At 50.8% G+C, this 25,700-nt stretch overlaps 1 protein-coding gene across 3 annotated transcripts in view; it reads right to left on the bottom strand.

The window, feature by feature from the left end:
• The window catches only part of TXNDC16 (thioredoxin domain containing 16), a 41,876-nt gene extending 16,489 nt beyond the window's left edge, over positions 1 to 25,387 (bottom strand). The window contains exons 1-15 of one of the 3 annotated variants that reach the window (XM_037395199.1): positions 24,829 to 25,387; positions 21,988 to 22,033; positions 19,662 to 19,865; positions 18,635 to 18,717; positions 17,458 to 17,531; positions 16,546 to 16,620; positions 16,093 to 16,214; positions 15,490 to 15,580; positions 13,215 to 13,371; positions 11,149 to 11,315; positions 9,985 to 10,045; positions 8,377 to 8,530; positions 7,057 to 7,203; positions 6,544 to 6,603; positions 26 to 194 (exon numbers count right to left, since the gene is read on the bottom strand). In XM_037395199.1, the coding sequence (XP_037251096.1) occupies positions 26 to 194; positions 6,544 to 6,603; positions 7,057 to 7,203; positions 8,377 to 8,530; positions 9,985 to 10,045; positions 11,149 to 11,315; positions 13,215 to 13,371; positions 15,490 to 15,580; positions 16,093 to 16,214; positions 16,546 to 16,620; positions 17,458 to 17,531; positions 18,635 to 18,717; positions 19,662 to 19,865; positions 21,988 to 22,033; positions 24,829 to 24,891 (1,673 nt within the window). In that variant the 5' untranslated portion in view covers positions 24,892 to 25,387. Of the gene's footprint in view, positions 1 to 25; positions 195 to 6,543; positions 6,604 to 7,056; positions 7,204 to 8,376; positions 8,531 to 9,984; positions 10,046 to 11,148; positions 11,316 to 13,214; positions 13,372 to 15,489; positions 15,581 to 16,092; positions 16,215 to 16,545; positions 16,621 to 17,457; positions 17,532 to 18,634; positions 18,718 to 19,661; positions 19,866 to 21,870; positions 21,960 to 21,987; positions 22,034 to 24,828 lie in introns of those variants that run through there. The other 2 variants (XM_037395200.1, XM_037395201.1) reach the window with 2 other exon arrangements.
• Between the last annotated feature and the right edge of the window lie 313 nt (positions 25,388 to 25,700).

Raw genomic sequence — 25,700 nt, 5'->3', positions numbered from 1 at the left:
TGGGGACTCATTTACAGACACTTACAGCATGATGAAGCTGGTCAGTTCTTCAGTTCCCCACATGCCGTTGTACCTCACTGATCGCTCTCCCCTCTCATAAATCTTGATGGCAGGAAACTGAGTGACATTCTCCTTTGTGCAAATGCCAGGCCAGTCCCAGCAGTTCACCCGAGACAGCAAAACCCCCTGAGTTCCTAGAATGGAATACAAACACATATAAATAATCTGGGAGGGTGGGGCAGAAAAAGGAAAAATGAAATGGTTGAAAAAGAGACCTTTTTATTAGCTTCTTTGGGTATTATCACATCTACTTGTATTAACGCTGCCAGAACTCCTATTGGCTTTGGCACGCATCCTACAGGGCTGGATCCTAGCACTCGAAGTGAGCCCAGGTGGGCTACCGCTGAGAAGCTGCTGGACCATTCCTGGAGTCAACCGCTGCTTTGTGTGGGCAGGATGTCAAAATCCAGCCCTAAATATACAATCCTTTTGAGTACAGGCTACCTCCCTCTTGAAATCATTCATGGATGTGCCTTACACTTTTGAGCATAACAGTAACTGTTTCCAGCCTGTGAATGTATTAAACACCCCAGCAGGTGGGGATTGATCCAAACAACAGACCATGGGGAAAATAAACTCAGGGAACTGGCAGGTTGCACTGCGCAGAAAGAAATTCCCAGAGATGTTCACATCTGGCTGGTTACTCAAAGGGACACCATGAAACCCTGAGGCAACTGTCCAGGGGCATAAAAGGCAGTAAGGAAATGTACTGAAAATAATTTAGGATTAAGGCCAAGACAAAGAAACAGGCCCTCACAGGAAAAAGGGAAGATAAAGCTTGGCATGGAGAAGGCTGAAGAGAAGGCTCCAGAGAGCCTTCATAGTGGCCTTTCAATACTTAAAGGGGGCTTGCAAAAAAGATGGGGACAGACTTCTTAGTAGGTCCTGTTGCAATAGGACAAGGGGGAGTGGTTTCAAACTGAAAGAGAGCAGATTTAGGTTAGACAGTAGGAAGAAATTCTTTACTGTGAGGGCGGCGAGGCGCTGGCACAGGCTGCCCAGAGCAGTTGTGGGTGCCCCATCCCTGGGAGTGCTCAGGGCCAGGCTGGATGGGGCTGGGAGCAACCTGGGCTGGTGGGAGGTGTCCCTGCCCGTGGCAGGGGGCTGGAACTGGATGGTCTTTAAGGTCCCTTCCAACCCAAGCCATTCTGTGCCTCTATGATTCAAAGCTTTTTCATTTACTAAGGTGCCTGGTATTGAAAAGTGTCTGTTCTAACTAAAGTATGAAGGAAAATACATAAGGAGCAGTTAAAGGTGATGTAAGACACATGTAATACAGGCCGGCAGTCTGATGGCATTCCCCCTATCCTACCTATGCCAGCTGTTCATGCCCAAGCCACTAGCAGGTTCCTTTAGGACCTTAAGACAGGGGTCTTAAGGCAAAGGAAGAGCACCTGGGAATTACAGAGCAGTCAGTCCAACTTTGGTTCCTGGGAAAAGTCTTAAAAAAGCTTTTTATGGGTCTCACCAAAGCAATACACTCAAGGGATTTGTAAGCAGCAAAACAAATGAAGGCTCTGTTCCCCTCACGTTCTCCATCAGCCCAAGACACAGTGCCTGCAACTCCACCATGTCCTTTCTTTCATCTGCAGGCTGGGCGCAGACCAGCACATGCTGCTGCTGGTTCACAGCTGAGTCCCTGCTAACCAGGTGGCAGGTGAACCTGGCTACCACCCCTTGGTTGCCAGCCTCGCCTAAGCTGCCTCCTACCTACATCAGGCTTGACCAAGGATGGCAGGGCTGCATACAGTCCTCAGGCCATACATTGTCCATGCCCACTGCAGGAATGTCGTATCTCTGCAATCTTCATACCTTCCCTAAATTTGTTTGAACAGGGTCCAACAGTTACATGGGAAAGTTGGGATGAAACCTAGAGACTAGCACACACACGGAGGCAGACCATCGCAAAGTGTCCTTCAGAAACCAGGGTCAGGGCAGGTGATGACAATTTCTCAAGAGTATAGCACATCAAAACCAGCTGAACTTTCTTCTCTGTGTGGCCTGGGTTTGATTCTGATCATTATTTTCATGGCCTGGCTGATGGAATAACACACACATGCAATCTGCAAATGACCCCAAGCCCAGAGGGGCAGAAAGGAATTTGAAGGGCAAAGTCTAACAGCAGCAGCATTCTGGGATGAGAAGCAGGATGTGCAGATATCATCAATATTGCAGAAACGGGCAAAGCTCATTCTGGGATGAGCTCTCAACAGTGTCTGCAAGACACGAGAGGAAAACGATGCTCTGCTGTCCCAGTGAGACCTCTGCAGAGCCCAGAAGTGAAACATGTTTTTAGAAAGGCTGAAGCAGATGAGAAAGAATCTGGAGAATTTTGGAAGACGTGCCTCCTGAGGAAAAACCCAAAGAAGAGTGTTTCTTTTGATTGGAAATTGCCTGGAAGAAAGAAACAATAAAATCTACTAATAATATGTAAAGTCAGCTTTGGAGGCAACAGTGAGAACGCTCTCAAGTGTTGCTCAAGGACAAGCAACAACCCATTCCCAGGTAGGGAGCTTTGCCCAAATATTAAAACAAGCAACTGAGAACCAAGCACAGCTGAAGCCTTTCTGGCAGAGAAGCTGTGAAGGGTTTTAATCACAGGTCAGAAACGTGTCTGCCAGGGATGGGCAAGGCATCTCCACAGACCAGGGTGATGGCAGATGTGATCTTAGCATGTGTTCCTATCTCCTATCCCTATGTCCTTGGCATCCCACTGGACCACTTTCTGCCACCCTCATTTTATGTTCTGCTTTCACAGCTCACATGAGGAGTTCGCTGCTGTTCTGCCTTGTGTCAAACTCATGTACAGAAAAAGCAAGCAGCAGCATGGGCCTAAGGGTCTATTCCACTCAGACAGCCGGGAGTTGTCAAAACACTCCACGAGAGCAGAAATGGTTTGTGTCATTCTCCAGGCTCTGAAATAACATCTGAAATTAAAAGCCTGCCCTTGGATTTTTTTCACACCTTTGATCCAGTATAGCTGTTTTTCATCATCTGTTACCACATAATCTTGTGTCTTGCCCAACTGTGAAAAATAATGACATGGAAACGGGGCTTTGATGTCTCATTAAAACTGAGTTGCAAGGCTGCTCTAAGGTCCCTCGTATATGAGTTTTAGTATTTGGATACTACCTCCAAAGGAGCCCCATCTGGCCTGAGGAACACCTTGTACAGGATGACCATTCTCCCATCCCAATCTGCACAATATTATTAATTACAAAACAAGCAGCAGTTTCAGGAGTTGAGTAACAGCAACAGACTGCTCAGCCCTGTGGTCACTGTTGGGCTGCTGGATGGGAAGAAAGCTGAAAGAGGAACACAAGATCCTACTGTTCTGTGATTTCAGGTGCTACTAAAACCAGCAAACAGCAAGAACCTCTGTCCTGGGGGTCTTATAAAACCAGGACAAGACAAATCATCAGTGTTACAGGGAACAAGAAAAATCAAGAATCTCTTAAACTTCTAATCCTTTGGAGGGCAGAACTGGCATTAGAAACAGCTCACTTGAAGAGCTGTTCCAAAGGCTACAACATGAAAGACAGGTAAATTATGTACGCGGTGCTGCACTTCAAGAGGACGAATTCAATATGGAATCCTTACTCCAGATTTAGGTTCCATGAATATACATTGCTAAATCACACCAGTGATTTTCATGCCTTTGAACTACAACTTCAGACCCCTGTCTCTGAAGTCATTGGCCAAGAAGACCACAGAAGCACAGAAGAAGGAAGCAGAACTGTGTTTCATCACAGCCTATCGTTCTTCTTAGACATTTTTTTCCTCTCTTCTTTGCAAAAAAGGCCAATGACACACCTAAGAAATGCTCAGCACTGCCTCACCTTCACATCCCCTTCATGGGTGCTGCTTCCATAAATTCCCATCCTGCAGAAGAGACCAAGAGCTGCAGCAGTTAGCCCCAGTGGCAGTGAGAATGGCACGCTCTTGCTGCCAGAGCAGAAAACGTGCTTGCTTCAGCAAGACAGACGTGCTTGTCTTTTTCTCTTGCTAGATTGGATCTCTCAACAAAGGAAAAACACTTGGGAGGCTATAAAATTAATTTTGTGACGATATGCTGAACATCTGTTATTGGATGATTCACAGGGTCATTCCAGTCTCCAGCCTCCCCCACTCCCTTGGCACTTGATCTCATAGGGCCCGTTCTTAGTGCCATTTTGCACAAAGAATTGGCATCAGAAGTGGGACCTGGTTCTGCAATTCAAAATGTGGCTCCAGAGCGGGTGATTCATGCCTCAGACAGCTGGTCGTGTCTTCTCAGCCCTTGGGGGAGAGCTCCACCCCAGAGAGCAGGCAGGAACACCAGCACTTCTGGGGGAGCTGTGAGATTGCCCCAAAGCCATGCCCCAGGTTTTATTCTCAGTCCTGCACAGCTCAAGATCTTCTTCTTGATCCAGACTTCTGTCCCTTGCACGGCTGGATCTCCCCTCGCCCTGGCCATAACTGAAAGCCCAGGGACCCCCATCCTTTTAGGTCTTCCAGCTCCCCTGGTAGCCCACCTGTGCCTGAGGCTCCCTCAGCAGCAGGGACAAAGAACTCCAGATCCACTAATGCAGCCGCTCTCCATCCTCTTGAAGGCTGCAGTAGGGAAAGCAGACTGGAGACATTCCACAGGTCACATCTGGCCTGGGAGCCTTTGGTGGGATCTCACTGATCACAGAGGAAAGGCCCTAACCCCAATTGGTTCCTAATCTCTGTTGAGAATCTGCCGGTGTCTGCTTCCATGAACCGAGATTGTTATCAAATCATTCAAAAAACACATGGTGAAAGCCTGGCCGCATGGAATCAGCCAAGGCTTGGCCACTGGCTGAGGAAGAGGCAGGGTTTCATCTACTGCCTTTCCCAAGCTGCTCCCCTAGCTGGTCTGACTGCTGGGCAGTCTAAAAGAAACCCCAAACCATCAACAACCATAACATCTCTAACAACAACCACTCCCTCTGAGCTTTCCTGTTTATTCCTGGGATTTCGGTCCAGATCAAAGCTGCTGATGACTTTCCCTCCATGCAATCTATGAATGCAGAATCACTTGCATCCAAACCACAGCACTGTCCACAGCGTTCCCAGGAGGGTTTCCTGTAAGCAATTCCCACTGAATCTGCTTCCCAGAAAGTTGGCCGGGTCCTCTGCAGGCTCTACACGTGTCCCCACTGCTGACAGCTCAGCCCGAATCCTGCTTGCACTCTGCAGAATGTGGTGCCCACTCCCAGGGAAGTGCCACCTTGATGAAGAAGAAAACCAAGAGAAGGCACCAGCCACCTCCAGGGGTGCCAGAACAGCTCTTGCCCAGATCCATCCGATTTCCCCACTGTGCTGCAATGACTTGGGGATGAAGCCACCTCTGAGTTCCCTGGAGCCAGAGGGAGAAAGAGGCCTTTCTGGAAGAGATTCAGCTCATGTAAGAATGATGGATGTGCAGAAGAACCCACCTCTTTCCACTAATCGCAGAGGGATGGGGCTGAAGACCTGAACGAAGCTGAACTGGGGCTTACACTGCTCAAGAACTGCTGAGACCCTCTTGAAAGATCACTCCCTTCTGCCTTTACTACCAGACTACCCAATTTGTGCTGTCTTTAAGTGTAGCTGATTCTTTACTGTCACGTGTTATTTATGGATTTCTGTGGCTGCCTGCAAGACTTCCTATGTAATTAAGACAGTCTCCAGGCCCTGAAGGCATCATCATTGTAAATTCTTCCTCTGACACTGTCCTGCCCAGGCGGTGCCTGCCCACACCTGTCTGCCATGCTTTCCACCAAAACCAGGGCAAATTACTGCCCCTTTCGAGATGAAGTACTTCCAAGGACAGGAGATCTGATGTGCCACCCAGCACACTGATTTTCTGTGCATCTCCTGGGTCTGTGCAGGACCTAGCACTGAGGGGCACAGAGAGGATCCTGTTTCCATGATGCAGGCTACAGTGCCTGCTCTTTGTTCTTCCTCGCCCCAAAGCCCACCCTCCCCATGTCACCCACTGCTGCTGATGCTCTGCCCTGGTCCTCCCCACACTCTTGGGCATTCATCACACAGTCACTGTGCCCACCAACATCACCACCATCATCCATCACACTGTCACTGTGCCCACCAACATCACCATCGTCATCACCACCATCCATCATGCTGCCACTGTGCCCACCAACATCACCACCTCAGCTGTAAGGCAGTTGGAGCAGCTGCTGTGTGCCAATTTACACCAACAACATAAGGTGACTGCAGAAGGCTGCATGCCAAGGCTGCATGCCCGGTCCCATGACTTTATAGAGGCATAAATGGACTGCAAAGATCCCTAAATAAGAAACAAAGGACTCTTCTTAAGCAACCTGATGTGGGTATACCTTTCTTAAGAGTCTGAGGGGAAAAAAATGCGTATATTCTGGGTAAGGAAGTACTACCAACACCCTCCCAGGCTTCTGGTTCCTCCTGCCAGGGCAGGTGGATGCCAGCTGTAAAGCACCCAGCCCTGTGGCACCTTACCTTTCAGGTGAACGGCTACCTCGGTGTAAGACCGCAGCACTGCCAGGGACACTGCCTCCCCTGAAACACAGGAGAGACACAGCCCTGAGGGACATACAGGTGACAGACCAGCCCCACCTCGCCCACTAATAATGTCACATTATGATTCTCTGCATCCTAAGGTGCTTCAAGCTCCAGAAGACTTGAAAGAAATAAGGATAATTGGACTTTGGCAGCAACCAGGCTGTCTAGGCTATCCCTTGAGTCCATGCTATCACAATTTCCCCTCTTATCCTACATTCAGTCCCTGTAAAATGAAGGTTAAAAACCTATGAACGTCTTCTGTACTAGGAGCTACTGTCTGCACACATCACCAGAATTTAATCTGATTGCTAACAGTGGGTGGAGGCCCACAGGGCAGGATGCGGCATTTATTTATCGTTTAAACTTGTCTACAGGATCACCACATTATAGAGAGCATGGCGAGCAGTGCAAGCTTAGAGAAGGGACAGCCAGGCTACATGTCATACTCACAGCTGGCATAGAACAGCACCACAGTCCGGGCAGTCTCCAAGAGGGCAGAGTGGAAGGTCTCTTCCGTCAGCACAACGATCTGCTCCAGGGGCAGCTCTCGCTTCTTGTCCCTGGAAACAGCTTCCACCACCTGATCATCCTGAATGTCTGCAAGGGACCCACAGCCCTGCATGAGCGCACACACACACAGGGCAGAGGGAAGTGCAGCCCCCTGTGCCACCCCAGTGGCATCTTCTTATAGAATCTCAGGACCATTTAGGTTGGAAAAGACCTTTCAGATCATCAGGTCCAACCGTTAACCCAGCACTGCCAAGCCTACCACTAAACCCTGTCCCTAAGCACCACATCTGTGCATCTTTTAAACACCTCCAGGGATGGTGACTCCACCATGTCCCTGGGCAGCCTGTGCCAGTGCTTGACAATCCTTTTGGTGAAGACATTTTTCCTCATATCCAATCTAAACCTCCCCTAGTGCAACTTGAGGCCATTTTCTCTTGTCCTGTCGCTAGTTACCTGGGAGAAGAGACTGACCGCACCTCGCTACACCCTCCTTTCAGGTAGCTGCAGAGAGCAATAAGGTCCCCCTATGTTAGCCAGCACCGCTCAGCAGAGACACGGTGACTGGCAGCAGGGGCAACTGCCTCGTATAGGGGAGTGGAGGCACAGACACACACACCAACTCATCAAAATGCACTTATACCATCTCACACCAGTTGTGCCCCCTGATTTGAACACTATTCTTCAAGCACGTTGGCTCCTCTAGGATCCTGTGCCACTTTTTTTGGAAAACGAAACCAATTTTGTATGGAAAGCAAGTGCATTTTCAAGGACACATTGCAGGGCCTAGTGTTTTCTCCCTGCAGAAAGCAAGTCTGGAACAGCTCTTACAAAAACATGTCTCAAAGCTTTCCAAAGGGACTGATAATTCTGAGGCTTTTCTTCTGATGCTTGAAAAGGAGACAGTGTTGGGTGTACTTTAAACTCCTCATGCCTCTGAAGCTGGATGTGCTCAAGCAGAAGCACCCCCATTTCCACTTCTGCATGCACTTCACATGCAGCACTTCTGCAACACTTTCTCTAACGGCTGCTGATTTTTCTCCCTGGTGTTTCCCCTAAAAATTATTCCTGTCTGTCACAAAACTCCAGTGATCTGCGAAGAATGAAAGAGCCACTTTGTACAGCCGTGATGTGACTGTGATAGCTTGCCTTGGATTTGCAAAAGTGTTCTCTAATGCTTTTACACATGCCTGCATGTCCCTAGCAGGTGCTGACTGCATGTCCTATCTGATGACAATCAGCTTTTCACTGTTATTTGCACACCTTGATTGTTATTCTCTTTTTCATCCTCTTCTTCCTCCTCCTCTTCCTCTTCTTCCTCCTCCTCCTTCTGGATTTGTTCAACCTTGTTCTTATCTTCCACCAGGGTTATAACTTCATCAGTGTCTTCCAAGACCAGGTATTTGATTGGCACTCCCTAAAGAAAACAGAATAAATCAGTGAGAGCAAAACATCACTCTCTGCCTCTTCTGCCTGCAAATCAAACTCAAGGCTGATGGGGCACCATCACCCAACTTCTTACTTTTGGGTGTATGTCAACAGATTCTTAAAGCTGCCAAGCAAGGAAGCTTCTGGGATGTGTTTTTTTGGCCCAGTTTCACCTGTGCGTGAGTTTTTTTCACTCCAGACTGATGTTTTGCCCACTTCCACCCGTGCATGAGTTTTTCTCACTGCAGACTGACATCTCCTTGCAAGGAAGTAACTGTGTCTATGTGGGATCCTGTGCCTGGAGTTGTGAAAGTGAACACCCACTGCACCTCCCAGCGTCTCAACATAGATCTACCACTGCAAGAAAAAGCCTAGTGGCCAAACAATGAAGGAGAGTGGGGAGGTACGGGGTCTGTATGGCTGCCCCCAGACTAGGAGGGGTCAGGCTTGGTCAGAGCAGCCCACCACAGCCTAGGAAACTGGCACAAAAAATCCTTTATCTCATGAAGCTCAAGCAAAAAGAGTGCTCCCCAGTGTACACAGGCTGCCAATCCATGTAAACAAAGGAGCAAAATGTATTTGGAAAGAAAAGAGCAAAATGCATTTCTCAGAAAGGAGACCTTGTCAGCTTAAAAAAAAATGTTCTGGCACTGTCTCAGCGAAAGGCACTTCAGAAAAAATTGATTTGATAATGAACTGAGAGAAATGACAAACTGCTGGCACCTCCCATTGGCTCTAAGAGGAGAAACACCACATGCACATCTCTCACCAGGGCATGGGAAGCCCTCAGGGGATGCTCAGGTTCAGGTCTGATCCTGTGTCTTTGCAATCACAAGTGTGACAGTTCAGGTAATCTGGGGCAACGTGTGCTCCCTGGCATTTGTCGGCACTGAATTCCATCTTGCCTCACAAGCTGGGTCAGGTCCCTCCAGAGTTTAGCTCATCTTGATCAACCTCATTTAACTTACACCCTGCCCTTTTCCCAGATCTCTGCCAGAGGCATTCGGCTACACCAGTTCAGCACAGACCTTTGGTTGTCTGCTCTTTGTTTCACACTCATTTCCTCTCCCGTCTTTTGAACGCTTTTCCTAAGGGGGCAAGGGCCTTCAGAAGTCCAGATCTTTGGGGATTTTGCAGTTGGACTACTACCTTAGCTAGTTCACAACCTTGTGTTGCCTTAAGGTGTAACAGAGATGTCACCCTACGTTTTGAATCCAAAATAAACTCCGTATGTTATCTTTGCCAGCACGTACAACTGCTCTGCAGCACCAGACTCGGGCAGTTCCAAATACATGCATGCATCTAGGGAAAGACACTTCCCCTTGAGCTTCTGGGAAGGCTGTCAAATAACAACGGAGCCAAGCAACATCCCAACACCTCTCAAGAGCACCATGCCCAGATAGGGAAATGAGAGTTGTACAAGAAAGAAATCCAGCATCTAACCTCATCTGGTGTCTTGAGAGCGACGTTTGACTGGAGCAGAATGTTCAAATCTACGTGGTCCCTTCCAAAATACAAAGTGAACATTAGATGGTGTGACACGCAAGGTCACCCCCTCCATTTAGCCTGCCTGGCTGGCAAGCCCACCTCTCAGCAGCACCACGTCCTCACAGAGTTGTGCTTCAAGGCTCCCGAGAACTTGCAGGAACCCAGAATCAATGTCAGTGGCGGAGAAATAGGCTCTAAATGACCTTCTGGTGGCACTGCACTGCACAACATGCCTATTTCACAAGGGGCTTGGATTCCCTTTCTGTGATTCAAGTCTTTGCTCACACACTGGTAGCCACATCCCAGCGCAGCTGCTCTGCTGGTGGACTTCAGCTCATGACTACATGGAACCAAGAAGTGCCTCCATACAGGGAGGTACCATGGTGGCAGAAAGCTGGAATGAAAGAACCCACACCCATCCTTCCTCCACCTCCTCCCATTTGCACAGCTGCCAGCAGACATCCCCAGAGGCTGTGCAACCATGCCTACAGGGGCTGCACACCTCCTTTGGCAAGATAGCATGGAAGCGTTTTCAAACACAAGCCAGACTGGAGTATGCAGGCTGCTCCTGAGCCCATGGAGCAGAGAGAAGTAACTGAAGGTCAGCCATGGAGGAAGGCAGGTATGCTCAGCACAGCTGCCCTATGGCCAGCCACAAGCGTGTCTCCTGCGCTCCTGGGGAGCAAGCGTGTTGCTTTAACTCCAAGAGCCCTTGTTGACTCAGGAGGCATCACTCACTGAGCAGAGACCTTGATCGCATCCTAGCACCCACAGTCCACCTCCTTTACTGGATCTCCTTCTGCCCTTAATTTGAGGGCAAAATACAAACCTTCCATCTGTGCTAAATTTCCTTTCCAAAATCTCTCTTAGTCTGTTTTTCCACTTCTAAGTCAGCAAGAAACTCAAACGTTTCTATGCTTCCAGCCAGTCTGAAACCAAACTAATCTGATTCTGGGCAAGTCCTTAAACGTGACACCCTCTTGCAGGACATAGCCTAGTTTTACTGCCTCTCACCCAAATGTGAGTAAGCCCATTGACTCTCATCCTGGCGGTGGGGTAACTGAGCTTGGAAACACCACAAAAAGCCAGGAGAACCCCAAAACACCCGAGAGCAAATACCTGGACAAAAGGGCAACTCCTGCTTTCCCTAAGAGCCGCCAGGCCACAAACTCTGCTGTCCTCCTGTCAGCCTCGTAGGTCTCTTTCTGGCTAAGGATGAACACAAGTGGTAGCCCAAGCTGTAAGTGAACGGTGGAAACCTTCTCTGGGTCCTCAGCAACCTCTGTCTGGAGAAGAGAAATGGTTATACTGCAGCACATCTCCACACCACTTGAAGATACCTCAGGTCTTCTCCTGTACAGCCCAAGCCACTGTGTGTTCCCCAGACACAAAAATAATGAGGCCCTCGAGAAAAAAGCCTCCAACTCTGATTCTAAAACATCAATTGAAGCAGAACCCACACAATCCCAGTTAAATTGTTCTAACCTGTCATGACTCTCCCTGTTAAAAACCCAGGCACTATTATGCACGTTCTTTGTGACTTAGCAACTCCAGATGTCAGAACTCCATTAATTTTTATTTACCTGCCATCCATTCCCTGGGGCACTTTGAGAGTCCCAGCCACAACATGCAAGAGCTGGCATCCTCTCCCTTCCTGCCTTGGACGTGCTACTTCACGACAGCACGGAGCTGCTTAACAAAGTGCCTTCCCTCCATGGGCCTAACCCATGCTGGCTGAAGGAGGCACTTCCCAGCTCATCTACCTGTCCTTTTGGCTGGGCAGAGATGTCACCAGTGGGAACTGGAGGCCTGCTGAAGTTCACTGCCCCATGGGACGAGGAGATAGGAGGGAACCTCCAGCCCCTTGTGTTCACCAAGGCATGAATCATAGAAAAGTTTGGGTTGGAAGGGACCTTAAAGACCATCCAGTTCCAATCCCCTGCCACAGGCAGGGACACCTTCCACCAGCCCAGGTTGCTCCCAGCCCCATCCAGCCTGGCCCCGAGCACTCCCAGGGATGGGGCATCCACAGCTGCTCTGGGCAACCTGGTCTGGTGTCTCACCACCCTCAGTAAAGAACTTCTTCCTACTGTCTAACCTAAATCTGCCCTTTTTCAATGTAAAGCCATTCCCCCTTGTCCTGCACTCCAGGCCCCTGTAAAAAGCCCCTCCCCAGCTTCCCTGTCGGCCCCTTTGGGTACTGGCAGGTGCTGTCAGGTCTCTCCGCAGCCTTCTCTTCTCCAGGCTGAACAGCCCCAACTCCCTCAGCCTGTCTCCACAGCAGAGGGGCTCCAGACCTCTGAGCATCTCCGTGGCCTCCTCTGGACTCGCTCCAGCAGGTCCATGTCCCCTTGATGCTGGGGGCCTCAGAGGATGACTGATACAAACTCCCCAGGGTGCTGAGCCTCCTGTGGGGAGCCTAGGAACACCTAAGGACTTTGGGTTTGTTTAGTTCGGAGAAAAGGAGGCTGGGGGCTGACCGCACTGCTCCCTACAGCTTCCTCAGGAGGTGCCATGGAGAAGGAGGTGCTGATCTCTTCTCTCTGGTATCCAGAGATGGGATGTATGGGAATGGTTCAACACTGCACCAAGGGTGGTTTAGACTGGACATTAGGAAGCATTTATTTACCAAGAAGATAGTCAAACACTGGAACAGGCTCCCTAGAGAGGTGGTTGATGACCTGAGCCTGTTGGTGTTTAAGAGGCATTTGGATGATGCCCTTAATATCATGCTTTAACTTTTGGTTGGCCCCGAATTGGTCACGCAGTTGGACTAGATGGTCGTTGTAGGTCCCTTCCAACTGAAATAGTCTAGTCCTATTCTATGTTATTCTATTCTTTCCTATCCTACCCTACCCTATCCTAATGTTCCAGCAAAGTCCAAGAAACACCTCCACCCCTTTCCCACTCATGGTGCTTACAGACAACTAGAGGACCAGACATTGGTGCCAGGGCTCCCTGGAAAGGTCTAAGCAAGCTGAGCAGTGCAATGCAGTGTCGCTCCCATCCAGCCCTGTGCCTGTGTCTTCCTTGGACCTGACCTGGGAGCTTTGTCATTAACTTCATGGGGAAGGGACAGATTCTCATACTCAGCCTTGCCTTCTGCTCACACCTCCCTCATCCTCACATCCACCCCAGCTGCCCTCTTCCCCACAGGGCAAGTGGTTCCTCTTTCCCAGTCATACCACCAGAGGAGCTCCCATAAGCTTGAGGTGTCTGTGGATGTTGAGCATTGTCAGAGCCTGCCCCATAGCTGTCCTCCTGCAGGGTTGTGCCAGGTCCGTGGCCTGCTGGCAGTGGCAGAACAGCAGCCACGCAGACGGCACATCAGGCTCATCATTGCTGTGAGAGAAAAAAAAAAACAACCCATGCTGATCATCCACCACAGGGTTTTTAAAATGCCCCAAAAGAATCACCATGTTTGCTGATGTTTTACAGAGCAGATGATCCTCAAGTTCAGGGATTGGTAGGCTTGTAGGACCTCTTCAATAGCCCTACTACTGACAGGTATAATCGGGTTCAGGTACCTTTCAGAATTGTGCTGAACAACTAATAAAGACCCTGGCTCACCAGATGTAAATGAGCCCAACCACAGAAAAGTTGGCCCAGCCTGAGAATCACAGAATCACTTAGGTCAGAAAAGACCTTTAAGATCACAGAATCAAAGAATCATAGACTGGTTTGGTTGGAAGAAAGCTTAAAGACCATTTAGTTCCTAACCCCCTGCCACGGGCAGGGGCACCTCCCACCAGCCCAGGTTGCTCCCAGCCCCATCCAGCCTGGCCCTGAGCACTCCCAGGGATGGGGCACCCACAGCTGCTCTGGGCAGCCTGTGCCAGCGCCTCGCCACCATCGTAGTGAAGAACTTCTTCCCCATATCTGTATCTGTCCTCCTTCAGTTTAAAACCACATCCCCTTGCCTTATCACAGCAGGACCTACTAAGAAGTCTGTCCTCAACGTTTTTGCAAGCCCCCTTTAATTATTGAAAGGCCACTATAAGGTCTGCCCAGAGCCTTCTCTTCTCCAGAAGATCATCAAGTCCAGCTTTTCTCAGTGGAACCAGTCATGCCATTGCAGTGAAGACCCTGAGAGGAGATGGAGAGATAAAATCTACAGCTTTGCTCATGCCTTTTACCTCACTGATGACATCTTACAGACTGTATAAGGAATATTCCACCTTCTGGACAGCATTTGTTTTGGCGGCGCCACAGGAAGCAGTGAGGTTGAGTTGCTGGGATGGGTCTCTGGTTAGTCATTCCTGCTCTGGTACCATCACTAGTGTTGGCCTGTGTGTTAACTCTGGGAAGTCACGTTCCTTTCCCTATGCACCCATTCCCTACATCTAAACCAGGGATGACCTTCTTCGTAAAGGGTTTTAAGATCTCTCTGTGGAAGAGTAGAGTATAGTAGTAAGACCTCAAAGCCTGCAGTGTCCCGGTTGGCTGAAGGCTGTCATGTTGGCGAAGCTACCACCATTTCACCAGCTAAGGCGATGGCCTGCTGGGGTCTCCTCTGCTTTAAGCAGAACGAAGCCGATTCCTGTCCAAATGACAACCGTGCCACCTAGTGGCGGCCACGACGTGCTGTCCTTGATGACGATGGGATGGCACCTTGGGAAGGACCACTGTGGTAGGCAAATCGTTGTACAAATGCTTTGCCGAGGATGCAACGTGCTATGTGATATTCCCACCTTCCTCCTTCTCAGCCTCCTGCCTGCAGCAGGTCACAGCAGCAGCAAGTCACGTTGAAGGATCTGCCCCTCTACTGCAGCTCCTCCTGCGTGGGAAGAGGATGGCCTGAGCTGGGCAGCTCCTGTTGGGTGGGAAGTCCCAAATACATGAGCAGTGTCTCAGGCAGCTGAACTGGAGAACTCGCTGCTGCCAGAAGTTGCTGAGATGAAAACTAAAAATGTGTTTAAAAACTTCTGGTGGCTGTTAACACCATGAGTCCTGAAACCTCCGACTGCCAGAAGATGGGAGGCTGCAGGCAACGCACATCCATTTCCTCAGGTCCTTTGTGAAGCACCTGTGGCCACTGCAGGGGTAAGATATGGAGCTGGGTGGTCTTTGCTCTGACCCGCTACAGCAGTTCTTACCCTTCTCAGCTGGCCAGACTTGGTCATCAAAGCACAAAGCTGAGTGTTTTAAGACTGTAACATCAGCTCTATCAGCCCTCCCGAAAACCCATGGCTGGGGTTTGATCAGTCAGCTACGGAAAGGAGACAGTGGGCTCTTCTCCCGTAAAATCCCATTCCATGAACAGTCACAAATAGCATGGCTAGTCCAAGTCCAGGAACAGAAGCAGCAGCTGGTTTTGGAAAAGAAACCAGATCTGACTGCCCACCCTTGGCATAACACCCTAATACCACCCCAGTATCTGACCTGGGAATCTGAGAAACCCAGAGCAGAGCAAACAGGGCAGGGGAGCAGCTCTCCCTGGTGGGGGTGCATTGGACATACCCAGCGTCTTTCAACAGTGTTGCCTCAGTTGTCAGAACAAACTGGTGCACAGTCCCGTAGACAAACGCTGCCTCCATCACGGCTCTGTGCTCTGGAAAGAGAAAAGCAAGATGAACTAATCTCAGCTCCCTCCAGATCTCCCTCTTCATCCTTCCCAACTGTAAACACCAGCGCCCAGGCTTTCAGAAACTCTCGGTAAAATGCCACAGCTGTCTGAAGACACACGCTGAAGGTGACAGTGTAACTGGAGCTGGACCCAGTTGCTGATTGCCTGTAAACACACAGGTGATGGATGTGAATCCATTCCACTGCATAACCAGAGATCTGCCTATGAAGTTATTTTTAAAGACAGTAACCTCTGGCTTGCTTTCCTTCTCAAGTCCACCTCTGAAAGTTAATGCTCCCAGCAAAACTTTGCTGGTGCAACTCATCCCTTTGGAAACACAGTGAGACATATAGAGGTGGAGAACTTGTGGCTGGGTGGCCCTTTCAGGTTTCCCTGATCCTCCATTTGCAGGATTTTGGGTCAGAAACCCAGCTCCCTTGCCCCTCACTAAAAAAGGCTCTGGAGGAGAGCAAAGAAGAAAATTTGAGTATTAATACCTGCTGTGCCAGTAGCTGGTACATAGGCAAAGACCATGTTCAACTTCCCTTTCAATGCGTTTTCAATGTTCTGAAGTTCAGCCAGTGTTTCAACGTATTTAACTTCATTAAAGAGCAGGGCACTGAGGAGTCAGAAAAAAATGCATCAGCAACTGTTTTAAGAGCAAATTTGCAGCTACATAACCGTGATGGGAAAAGCAAGGTCAAATTCCAGTTTCTTGCTGGCAGATTGAAGATTCACAGCCAAATGCAGCTGCCCAGATGTGTGCTGGTGAGTTATCTCAAGGGCATAGATTTAACAGGGTTAAACCATCCCAAAGAGAGAAGCAGCCTTCTGCTTGGCTGAGAGCAGCCTCCAGAATATGTGGGGGTTGTATTTATGCAAAATTTTATATCAACAATTGCAAATGGAAATTAAAGGATTTCACCGAGATGCATCTGGTCTGTACTTACAACAAAACGTTAGCAACAATGGAGTTCACGTCAAACAAGGCATCGGTGGGGAACTCTCGGATCAGCATATTACCTCTAGGGAGGGAAGGAAACAGTATCACCAAAGAAACTATGAAAGATTAGCTACACGTACTCATTTAATTTTTACTCTGCTGAATACTTCCAGACATCTGCTGGCAGGTATGGCTGGCAAGAAAATGTTAGAATTGAATTTGGGGATCTCCTAGAACGAGGTGTCCCAGCAACACCGTTTTAGTGAAGCCACCTCCGCCACTACTGTTTCACTCAGCTTCTGATGCTGGTAAGAAGCCTAGCACAGGCTGACAGAAGCTCTCTACACACTAAGCATCACCCTGTAGATTCTCACACCAGAGGAAATATTTCTGTGGGTCCTGTACAACAGTCAATGAGAACTGAGCCAATTCATGGAGAAGCTTCCAGATGACAACCCATGGAGAGACCAAGAGCTCAACCTTCACATCCAGGGCAGATGAGCTAACCACACCCACAGGAAGAACAAATGCAAAGAAAACTTCTTTCTAGGGCTAGACCCAAAACCTAGTGATCTGAGCATAACTCTGGAGGACCTGGGGTAGGAGGCCACAAGGACAGAAGAACACTGATGGAGGATTTCTCTCGTGGTTTCACGTAGCAGCACAACCCTCTGCTGCTCAAAGGAGCATGGGGCAGGACGGGAGGTTTGACACTGAGGACAAAGCATCTACTTTGCCTGTGTTGGACCTTTCAGGGGTAGTTTTCACTAAAGTCTGTATGTCACTGCTGTCCTCATGGCTCCTCTCTTCCTCCACAGACTTCTCTGATCACTGACAGCACTGCCTTCAAACATCTGCACTGGCAAGCAATGACAGTTGTGGCTGGGTGGCATCATGGTGCCCAGAAAGCGCTCCTCACCTGAACAGGTAGGCTTTCCTTAGTGTATTTTCCTTTCCACAATATCTTGAGACATCTTCTTTGGGACAATGAACCTAGACATTGAAAGCATGTAATTAGACACTCAGCTCCACAAATAACTACAAACATACAGCACTACGGTTTTCTTCCATTCAAGAGTCTAAATACAGCCTTTGCAGACCTGCTGGGAGAGAAAATACAAGAAAATAGGGTCCAGAGATGGGGTTTGGAGCTTGTACTTCAGTTCTCCAGCTCAGCCTGCCTTGATTTGGGTCTAATGGGATCAAGAGATCTTATGATCTGCCCAGCATATTCAAAGTGACAGATCACTGTTTGCTTATTAAATTTAGCCTGTCTCTGGAGGAAATTTAAGACATACACACAAACATATAAGCACTTTCTATAATCTAATTACACTGAATTTGTAGTTCCCTCACCTCAACCTGCATGAAGTTGCAGCTAAAAACTCCTTTATAAGAAATACTTATTGCACTGAATTGAAACAAAGTGAACTCTCCCCATCCACCATTCCCGGCAGTTTGAGCTGGCAGGAGGGAGCTACAGAGGGAGCTGGGCAGGTCCCACCCAGGTGAGATGAGCAGGCTGATGCCCTCCTGTGCAGCACACTGGGACCGTACTCTTCCTTGTGCCATGCCTGTGGGTACCCAGCAGTGAGCAGGCAACTCCACGCCCCCATGCAGCTGCTGGGAGGCCAGATTAGATCAGCCAGCTAAGCCAGGCACGTGGCGTTGCCCATGAAGAAGACCAAACAGTGGGAAATATGTGAGTCGCTCAGTGCCCCCTAAACCCACGAACGCCCAACAAAGCACACAGGTTCATCTACTGAGACTGAACTGGAGGCTGGGGGCAGCTCAGGGCTGCCCCTGTCTGAGCCACAGCACTGCCAGTGCTCCGCTTCATGGTGTTTGGAGCCACAGGCACAACATCGAGCCTCTCTGGGACACAGGAACCTGCCCACATCCCACAGGCTGAAGGTGTGATGCAACACCCAAGCAGCAGATGTAAGGCCAGGGCAAGGGATAAAACTGTGTGCCCTGGCCTGCCAACATCTGCTTTCTTCTGGGGTCAGTCCCCGGGGTGGTTCTGCCCACCCTGCAGGAAGCCCTGCAGAAATAATCTGCAGAAACAGCCTGTCCCACTCCTTGTCCCCATTTACCTTCACCACCGAAATGCCATAGTCCTGGAGGGCCTCGGCTGCGTTCTCAATCTGCTCCAAGAAGGGCTGGGCACCAGGAGAAACTGAAACACAAAAACCCCTGGTTTTCATCCCTTCCCTTTACAGATGAGGCAGATGGGAGGACCTTCAGGGCAAGCACCGTGCTCTGGCACTCTAACAGCACATTAAGGTCTCCAGGAAAACAACCCTGGGACGTCTGAGCAGGGCAAATGGAGCTGTGGCACGCTGCTGGCGGAGGTGCCTGCAGGGATGTGGCTGAGGGGGGCAGAGGGACTGGGATAGGTTTTGTCAAACAAGTGCTGCTGTGCTGGGCTACAAGTCCTCAGAAGTCAAGAGCATCCTCCTGCTGCGCACTGAGACAGTGCTTGATGTGATATGGTCTTGCTGTTACTCAGAGTAAGGTACTTACCGAAACAAAACTAATTACAGGCAACAACATGAATGGCCTCAGACTCCCCTCCTTCCTTTCTAACACACCCAGCTCCTCAGCGCTGACATGGGAGCTGTGCTGGTACCTCAGCCCACACTGGTGTCTCTGGGAAACCACACCTGGGGGTCACGAAGGAGCAGAACAAGAAGGGCAAGGCCAAGGATCTTCTAATTCTTGACAGCCCTTAGTTCCCCTGCATGCAAGGGATCCCCCTTTCCCTGGGAGGTACCATGGCAGAGAAACCCAGCCCCTTTGACTGGCCAAGTCCTTAGGATGCTGGGTTTCTCTTCCACGGTACCTCCAGAAAATAATCCAGAAAATTATCAAAGAGATTTGAAGGAGCGTCCCTGGGGACACAGCCAGGAAAGATCCCACCCCAAGACATCTCTGCCTGTGAGGAGCACTTGGAACTGTGTAAACACAGATTTGCCAGCTGAGCTCAACCAGCTCTTCAAAATAACTCTGGGTGTAAAAGTCTCGAGAATTGTCTCTTCATTGTCCCACTCTCACACACACCCTCACCAAGCCTTTGCTGAAAACCCAGGCTGATGTAAATCCATACTGTTAAATACACACCATTATGGCTGAAATAAGCCAGGGATGCTCTGCCGGCTTGCAAGCTGCTGAAATACCGCTGGGGGCTCAGCTCCTGCAGCAGCCTTGCACTTCCCCACCTTGGGACGGAGAAAACGCAGAAGAGCAGGAAAGAGAAGGAAGACACCCATCTGTCCTTCTGAGCTGACATGGCTGTTATCAGATACAGGCACGGGAGAGTCACAGCTGGGAAAAAAGTAAAAAAAAAAAATATATATATTGTGTATATATATATACACACAAACATATATAAGAGTGTCTGTCTGTTTGGGCAGGCACAGCATGACTGTAATTTCCAGATGTGACACAAACATCTTAAGGACATCACAAATTAGTTGCTAGAACAGCAGATGATTCAGACAACTGCAAAGGTGACAGCAAAGGCCATTCTCTTTCCTCTGAGCAGCATGTGCAACTGCACAGACCCTCGGTGCTTTCAGTTTAGGGCTGGTTTTCTTCCTTTTTTTTTTTTTTTTTTTTTTAAGACTCAAACAGAAATTACGTGTACAGGCAGAATTCTGCGACAGTATTATACAAGAACAAACTCCAACCACCTAAGATGCCTCAATTCTTTTTAAAAAGCTCTGAGGATGCCACTAGCATTACATGTGCCACTGACAGGGGTGTTCACAAAGGGACGGGCCATATTGCTCACTTCAGACCATGCCAGATGATGTGGGCAGGTTCAAGAGCCCTCCCCTAGTGCCTGCCCCATCTCACCACCGTTCAAGGTTTCACCTCCACCAAATGGGAGAGGGGTTTGCACAGGCTCCTCGGGTTTGTCACTCTTGGCTCTGTCCAGCCTCACATTATTCTGATATCAGTGGCAGGGGAGCAAAACCCCTGAGCTACTCCCTTCCGTGCCGGGTCTCCACATGGAGCTGGTTAGGAGTGGAGCCAAGGAAATTTGTGAAAGGCTTCAGAGAATGGAGCAAAGACCAAGCATGCAAGTGGCTGCCCTGCCACGGCTGTTTAATTCTTCTTGCTCAGATTAAGGGGCTCAGGATGAGAAAACACCTTCTTCCCACTTTATTCCTTTGTGTAATACCAGGTTCCTTTGCAGCCTGCTCTTCAGGCATCGCTCCCTGCTGCTGCGCGTGCTGCAGCACGGCTGGTCCCTGGCCAACAGAGAGACAGAGCTGGAACTGAAGCCATGCAGAAGCTGTTTGCTTTGCATCACGAGCTGCAGCTGTTTCCACTAACAAACACCCCTGTGTCCACTGACTGTCATTCCCTCCAACACCCTGTCAGATGCTGTCAGCTTACTGCTGCTGCTCTGCAAGGAACCCAAATTCAAAGGCTCAAAACCAAGCAAAGTCCCCCTGCCTTGCTCCCAGTCAGTGACAGCCAGGGATGCTCAGCCTTCACAGGCTCCCTCGCATGCAGGTGGGGTGTGCAGATCAGGCCTGAATGGCACAAAGGAACAAAGACAAAGCTGAGAAAGGCATGAAATTTTTTTTCTTTTCATCTCAAAGTCTTCAGTTCTTTCCAGCTTTGGGAAGTGCCAGGCATTTCTGGTCCTTTGCCCTCCCATCTGTTCCTCTGATTTACAGAGGGGAGGGGGATGAGGGCAGGGGGATGTTTATTAAATGACAAACTTGGCTACGGCGAGATGGAAAAATAAATCCTGGCATGTGGGAACCAGCCCAGGTCAAATGGGAGAGTTTACTGTCAAGGAGGAAAGAGGAGCAGCCTCCAATGACTCCACGGAGTTCCAAGACTTCATGGAATTATACCTGGAGGAGGGTGCCAGCAGCTTAACACACAACTCCAGCCTCTACCCAGCTTCATGTCTCCTCTGGCTCTCGTAGCCTTTCTAGCATCCACCTTCTGCCCTCTCCACATCCCTCTGTGACTGCTGCTCTTCTCCTTGCAGCTCCCCCAAAATCAGCCCTGCCTGCCTCACTGCGACCCCTCACTCTGTCCCACCACCCTCGACCTTGCTCCTCCCCATGCTTTTTTTCACACAAAAAAGCGTGTTCCTCCCTTCCCTACCCACATCCTCACCTACTCAGTCCTGCCCAGCAGCTTCCCTCTGTGCTCCACCAGTCCACACCTGAGTATTCAGCTTTTAGCCCGTTTCCTCAGTCATCTCTTTTCCATCAACAGAAAATTAACGCCATAGGGCTGGAAACAGCCAGAACCCGGTACCGCAGCCACATGTGGGATTACCAGAGATGTGTGAAAATACCAGGGATGTGTGAGCCAGCTCTGTCACTGCTGGGAAACCCTCAAGCCCATGGACCACAGGGCAGCTGAGCACAGCATAGGTGGTAGAAAGGCCCGATTGATGTCTTCAGTGTCATACCTCCAAGCCAGAGCCAGGCAAAGTGGTTAAGGCTACTGTAGATGAACTAAAATGAAACCAAATACACCTGAGACACCCAGCACAAATGCTTGTGTTGGTATAAATTGCTTGTGCCACATCAGTTTTGCTTGGAAGTCCTGCAGCAGCAACCACGGGCTGGGAGCCCTGCCACACTGCCGGGATCCCAGCTGCTTTCCCTGACACCTTGCCCCACAGAGCCCCCGGCTGCCAATATTTATTACTGAGGAAGCTGCAGCACATTTCATTCAACAAGGGGTGATGGGGGGTGGTTTTTATGACTCACAAGATGAGGAAGAACCACTGTCCTACTGGAATCGTGGACTGCACAGACAGCCAGGTACCATCTCCGTCACCTATGGGCCTCCCCGAACTCAGGAGAAACACCACCAACCCGGACTTAAATGCCAGTGATGTAAAATCTCCCCCATCCCTCAGCAGAATATTTTCCTCCCGGTGATCAATCACCTTCTTACAAAACCCCTACACTTTATGTCTGGTCCAAATATGTTACACTGCTGCTTCCCCCTTGTTTTATTTCAGTCTATCAGTAATCTTCCAGCCCGCAGAGCCCTCAGTTGGCAGGTTGTAACGCCCTAGGTAGATGCTCTGAAACCAGGAGCACTGAGAATGCTCCTAAATGCAGTCACTTCAGCCTCTCCTGTCATGATCAATGCAGATCAAGACTTTTGTTGCAGCAGGACCTTCACCCCTCTCCCAGCTGGCACAATGCTTTGGCAGCCTGCTTGCCTGCCTTTCCTGCCCTTCTGGCAGCAGTCAACCAGTGTGCTGCCCTCCCAAATTTGCTGGCACAAGACAGACCCCAAATCCACGTGGGGCTGACTCAACCCCTTAGCTACAGCAGGCTAAACAACGCTGAAGCACTCTCCCTGGCATGGCTGGATGTCCCAGCACAAATACACCTCCTGCCGCTGCAGCTGAAAAACGCAAAGACGAGTGTAACGCTGATGGCTCTTCTTGCTCTTTGGACCATGCACGCAGGTTTCCTTAAAGGGGTCCAGAAAAACTCCCTGAAAAGCTCTCTGTTCCAGCCTGCTGCTCTGCGGATCTGCTGCACATCACTGCCCGACCAGCGAGCCCTTCCCAAACACATCCAGCTTGCATCCAGCTTGGCTGGAGATGGAAGCTGTCCCAACAGCTGTATAGTTTGCAAATTTCTTTTCTCCTGAAAAGATGATAAATTGGCCCTTCAGGGCTAAAGAAAGCATCCTTGGGATCCCACTGAAGCTTATCTGGATGACGGTGACCCTCCGGTGGCAACCCACTATGGGAAACTGTCACCCTGCGGCCACTTCACTGCCTGGGGGTGGGGGACGAGGTTTGTCCTGCAGGATTTTATTTCACTAGGAGAATACAGTGCCCCACATCACACGCCTGACGATTGCTGACACGTACTGCTGACAACTGTTGAAATATTGCTTATGCTTTTTTTTTTTCTGGGTGAGGTTATGCGTTAGTTTTACGGAATCCTACAGCTGCCTGGAAATAACCTTACTTCCTTATCAGATATTGCATTATTTTGCACATTTTTCATCTTTGAAAAAGCAGCCATCACCAGCCTTTTCCTAATCAGCAGGTAAGTCAGGCTAATTATCACTACCCAGTTTTGCTGGAACAGAGCTCAGCCCAGCTCCCTTCAAATTTTCCAAAGGTAACTTCTTTGACCCAGCTGACTTCAATAAGGTCAAAAAGCTGCAGCTCCCCAGCATCTGGAGCTGGAACAGCACTGAGAGCGTTCTCCAGCTGCTTCAGGATGGGCTTGCAATCATGGCATTGAAATACCTGCTGGCTTTTCCCACCCACCCCCTTCTCCCCAGCAGCCTGTGGAGGAGGCAGGAGTTGCCACCTGCAACTGCGGGGCCCCTACAGCTGTGCCCCCCCATCCTGCGCTGCCGCTGCCATGACCGTGACCCTACAGCTATGGGGAGATGTTTCCACCCGTGCTGGATGCCCCCACAAGCCTCCCAGCCAGGCTGTGATGCCAGGACCCACAGTAGCCCCCATGCACTGCTGGTTTCCAGCCAGAAAACAGCGCCGTCACCTCAGAGGTGTTTCTTTATCTCGCAGTTATCCACAAGCACCGTTTTGAGCCAGCAAGCTGCTCGGCCTTTTGTGTGCAGAGGCAGACGCGCTTTTCGACCAGCAGCGTTGTAAGGATGGTGCAGATTGCTGCATAACCAGCCTGCGGCGTAAATCCATGCTGGGGCAGCTCGTGAGACCGGAGGCACATCTGGCACACTGCGTCGGATGATAACGGAGCTTTTCTCCCACGTCATTGCCGCTCCCCGGCCTCTGACCCCTTGCACCAGACATGCCCGATTGTCCGTGCAAATGCAAGATAGGGGCCAGCAGGCAGGGCAGGAGGGGGCCCGCAGGGACAGCTGCGGTGAGGGGCACCTGGCAGTGCAGGGACCCTTCTCAAGGGTCAGCAGCAGAGGTGGGACATCAAAGTGCATCCCAGCCTGTTGCCTGGCATGCTTTGCCTCGATGATTTTTTTTTTTTTGCAGCGATGCTGCCACCGCTGCCCTGTCCAGAGAGTTTCACTTTCATTTTCGATCCCAGGTCCCATTTCCCAGCACCCAGTAGCCCCGCTGGGCCTCGCTTGCTGGCCGAGGCTGCGGCAGGGACATGCCACAGCCTTTCCCTCTGCCCACGCAGCGAGAGGAGTGCTCCGATGCCCCGGCACCCACAGACAGCTGCTGCACCCACTTAGTCTGGCCTTGGGGACTAAGGTGCTGGGAAAGAGCTGGCACTGGAGGGACAACATGGCTGAGCTCCCTCCAAGTAGGGATGTCACCTACCTGGGTGTCCCGAGCATTCGGGCTGAAGTCCTCATCCCACCGCCGCAGCTGCTGGGAGAGCATCCTGCATCCAGGTCTCCCCTTGGCCCCAGCAGCCCCGGCCTGGCTGCACAGCTGGAGAATGTGGGATGCCCAAAACGAAGCTGCTGGGTCTGTGCCCCCCCAGCGGCGGGATCGCTGAGACCTGAGCTGGGCTCTCAGTACTGGGGGGTCTCTGAAGGTTTCCCTGGCTGCTGTGGCCTCTGAGCATTCCCCACCGCCATAGGTGCGGCTGCTCGTACGGAACAGGCGGTCTTTCAGCTACATTTGGGACATCCCCACACCAGCAGAGACCCAACCTGCACCCACCACCGTGGGACCTCCCCCGCACCTCCCCGCAGCCTGTCGGGGGTGCGCCGGTGCCCCCGCAACCAGCTCCAGGAACCCCTCTAGGAACGCTGCCTGTTTCCTCCCGGAGGCCCCTGCCCGGCCCCGGAGCAGGGTGCTGCTAGCGCCGACCCCCCAAGGCGGGGACCCCCTGCTCGCAGTAACGGAGACCCCCAGAGCTGCTCCCCCCCCACACACACTCCCCCTTTTGTGGTTCCCCGCAGCCGCCGGGCCCCGCCGCGCCCCGCCACGGCCGGCCGAGACCCCGCCCCCGGGGGGAGGACGCGAGGGGCGGGGCCAGCTCCGCGAGGGGCGTGGCCTCCTTCCGCCGCTCCAGGTAGGCGGTGCGGGAGAGGGAGGAGGCGGGCGGCGGCGGCAACCCAAGAAGCAAGAAGCGAACGGCGGGGGCGGCCGTGAGTGACAGGCAGCGGCGACCACTCGGCGCGTCGGATGGGCGCGGTGGGGGCGGGCCGGCGGGGAGCCAATGGGGAGAGCGCGCTGTCAGG

Source organism: Falco rusticolus, chromosome 7 (genome assembly GCF_015220075.1).
Source record: "Falco rusticolus isolate bFalRus1 chromosome 7, bFalRus1.pri, whole genome shotgun sequence".
Taxonomy (NCBI): domain Eukaryota; kingdom Metazoa; phylum Chordata; class Aves; order Falconiformes; family Falconidae; genus Falco; species Falco rusticolus.
This window is presented reverse-complemented; position numbering and strand designations above follow the sequence as displayed.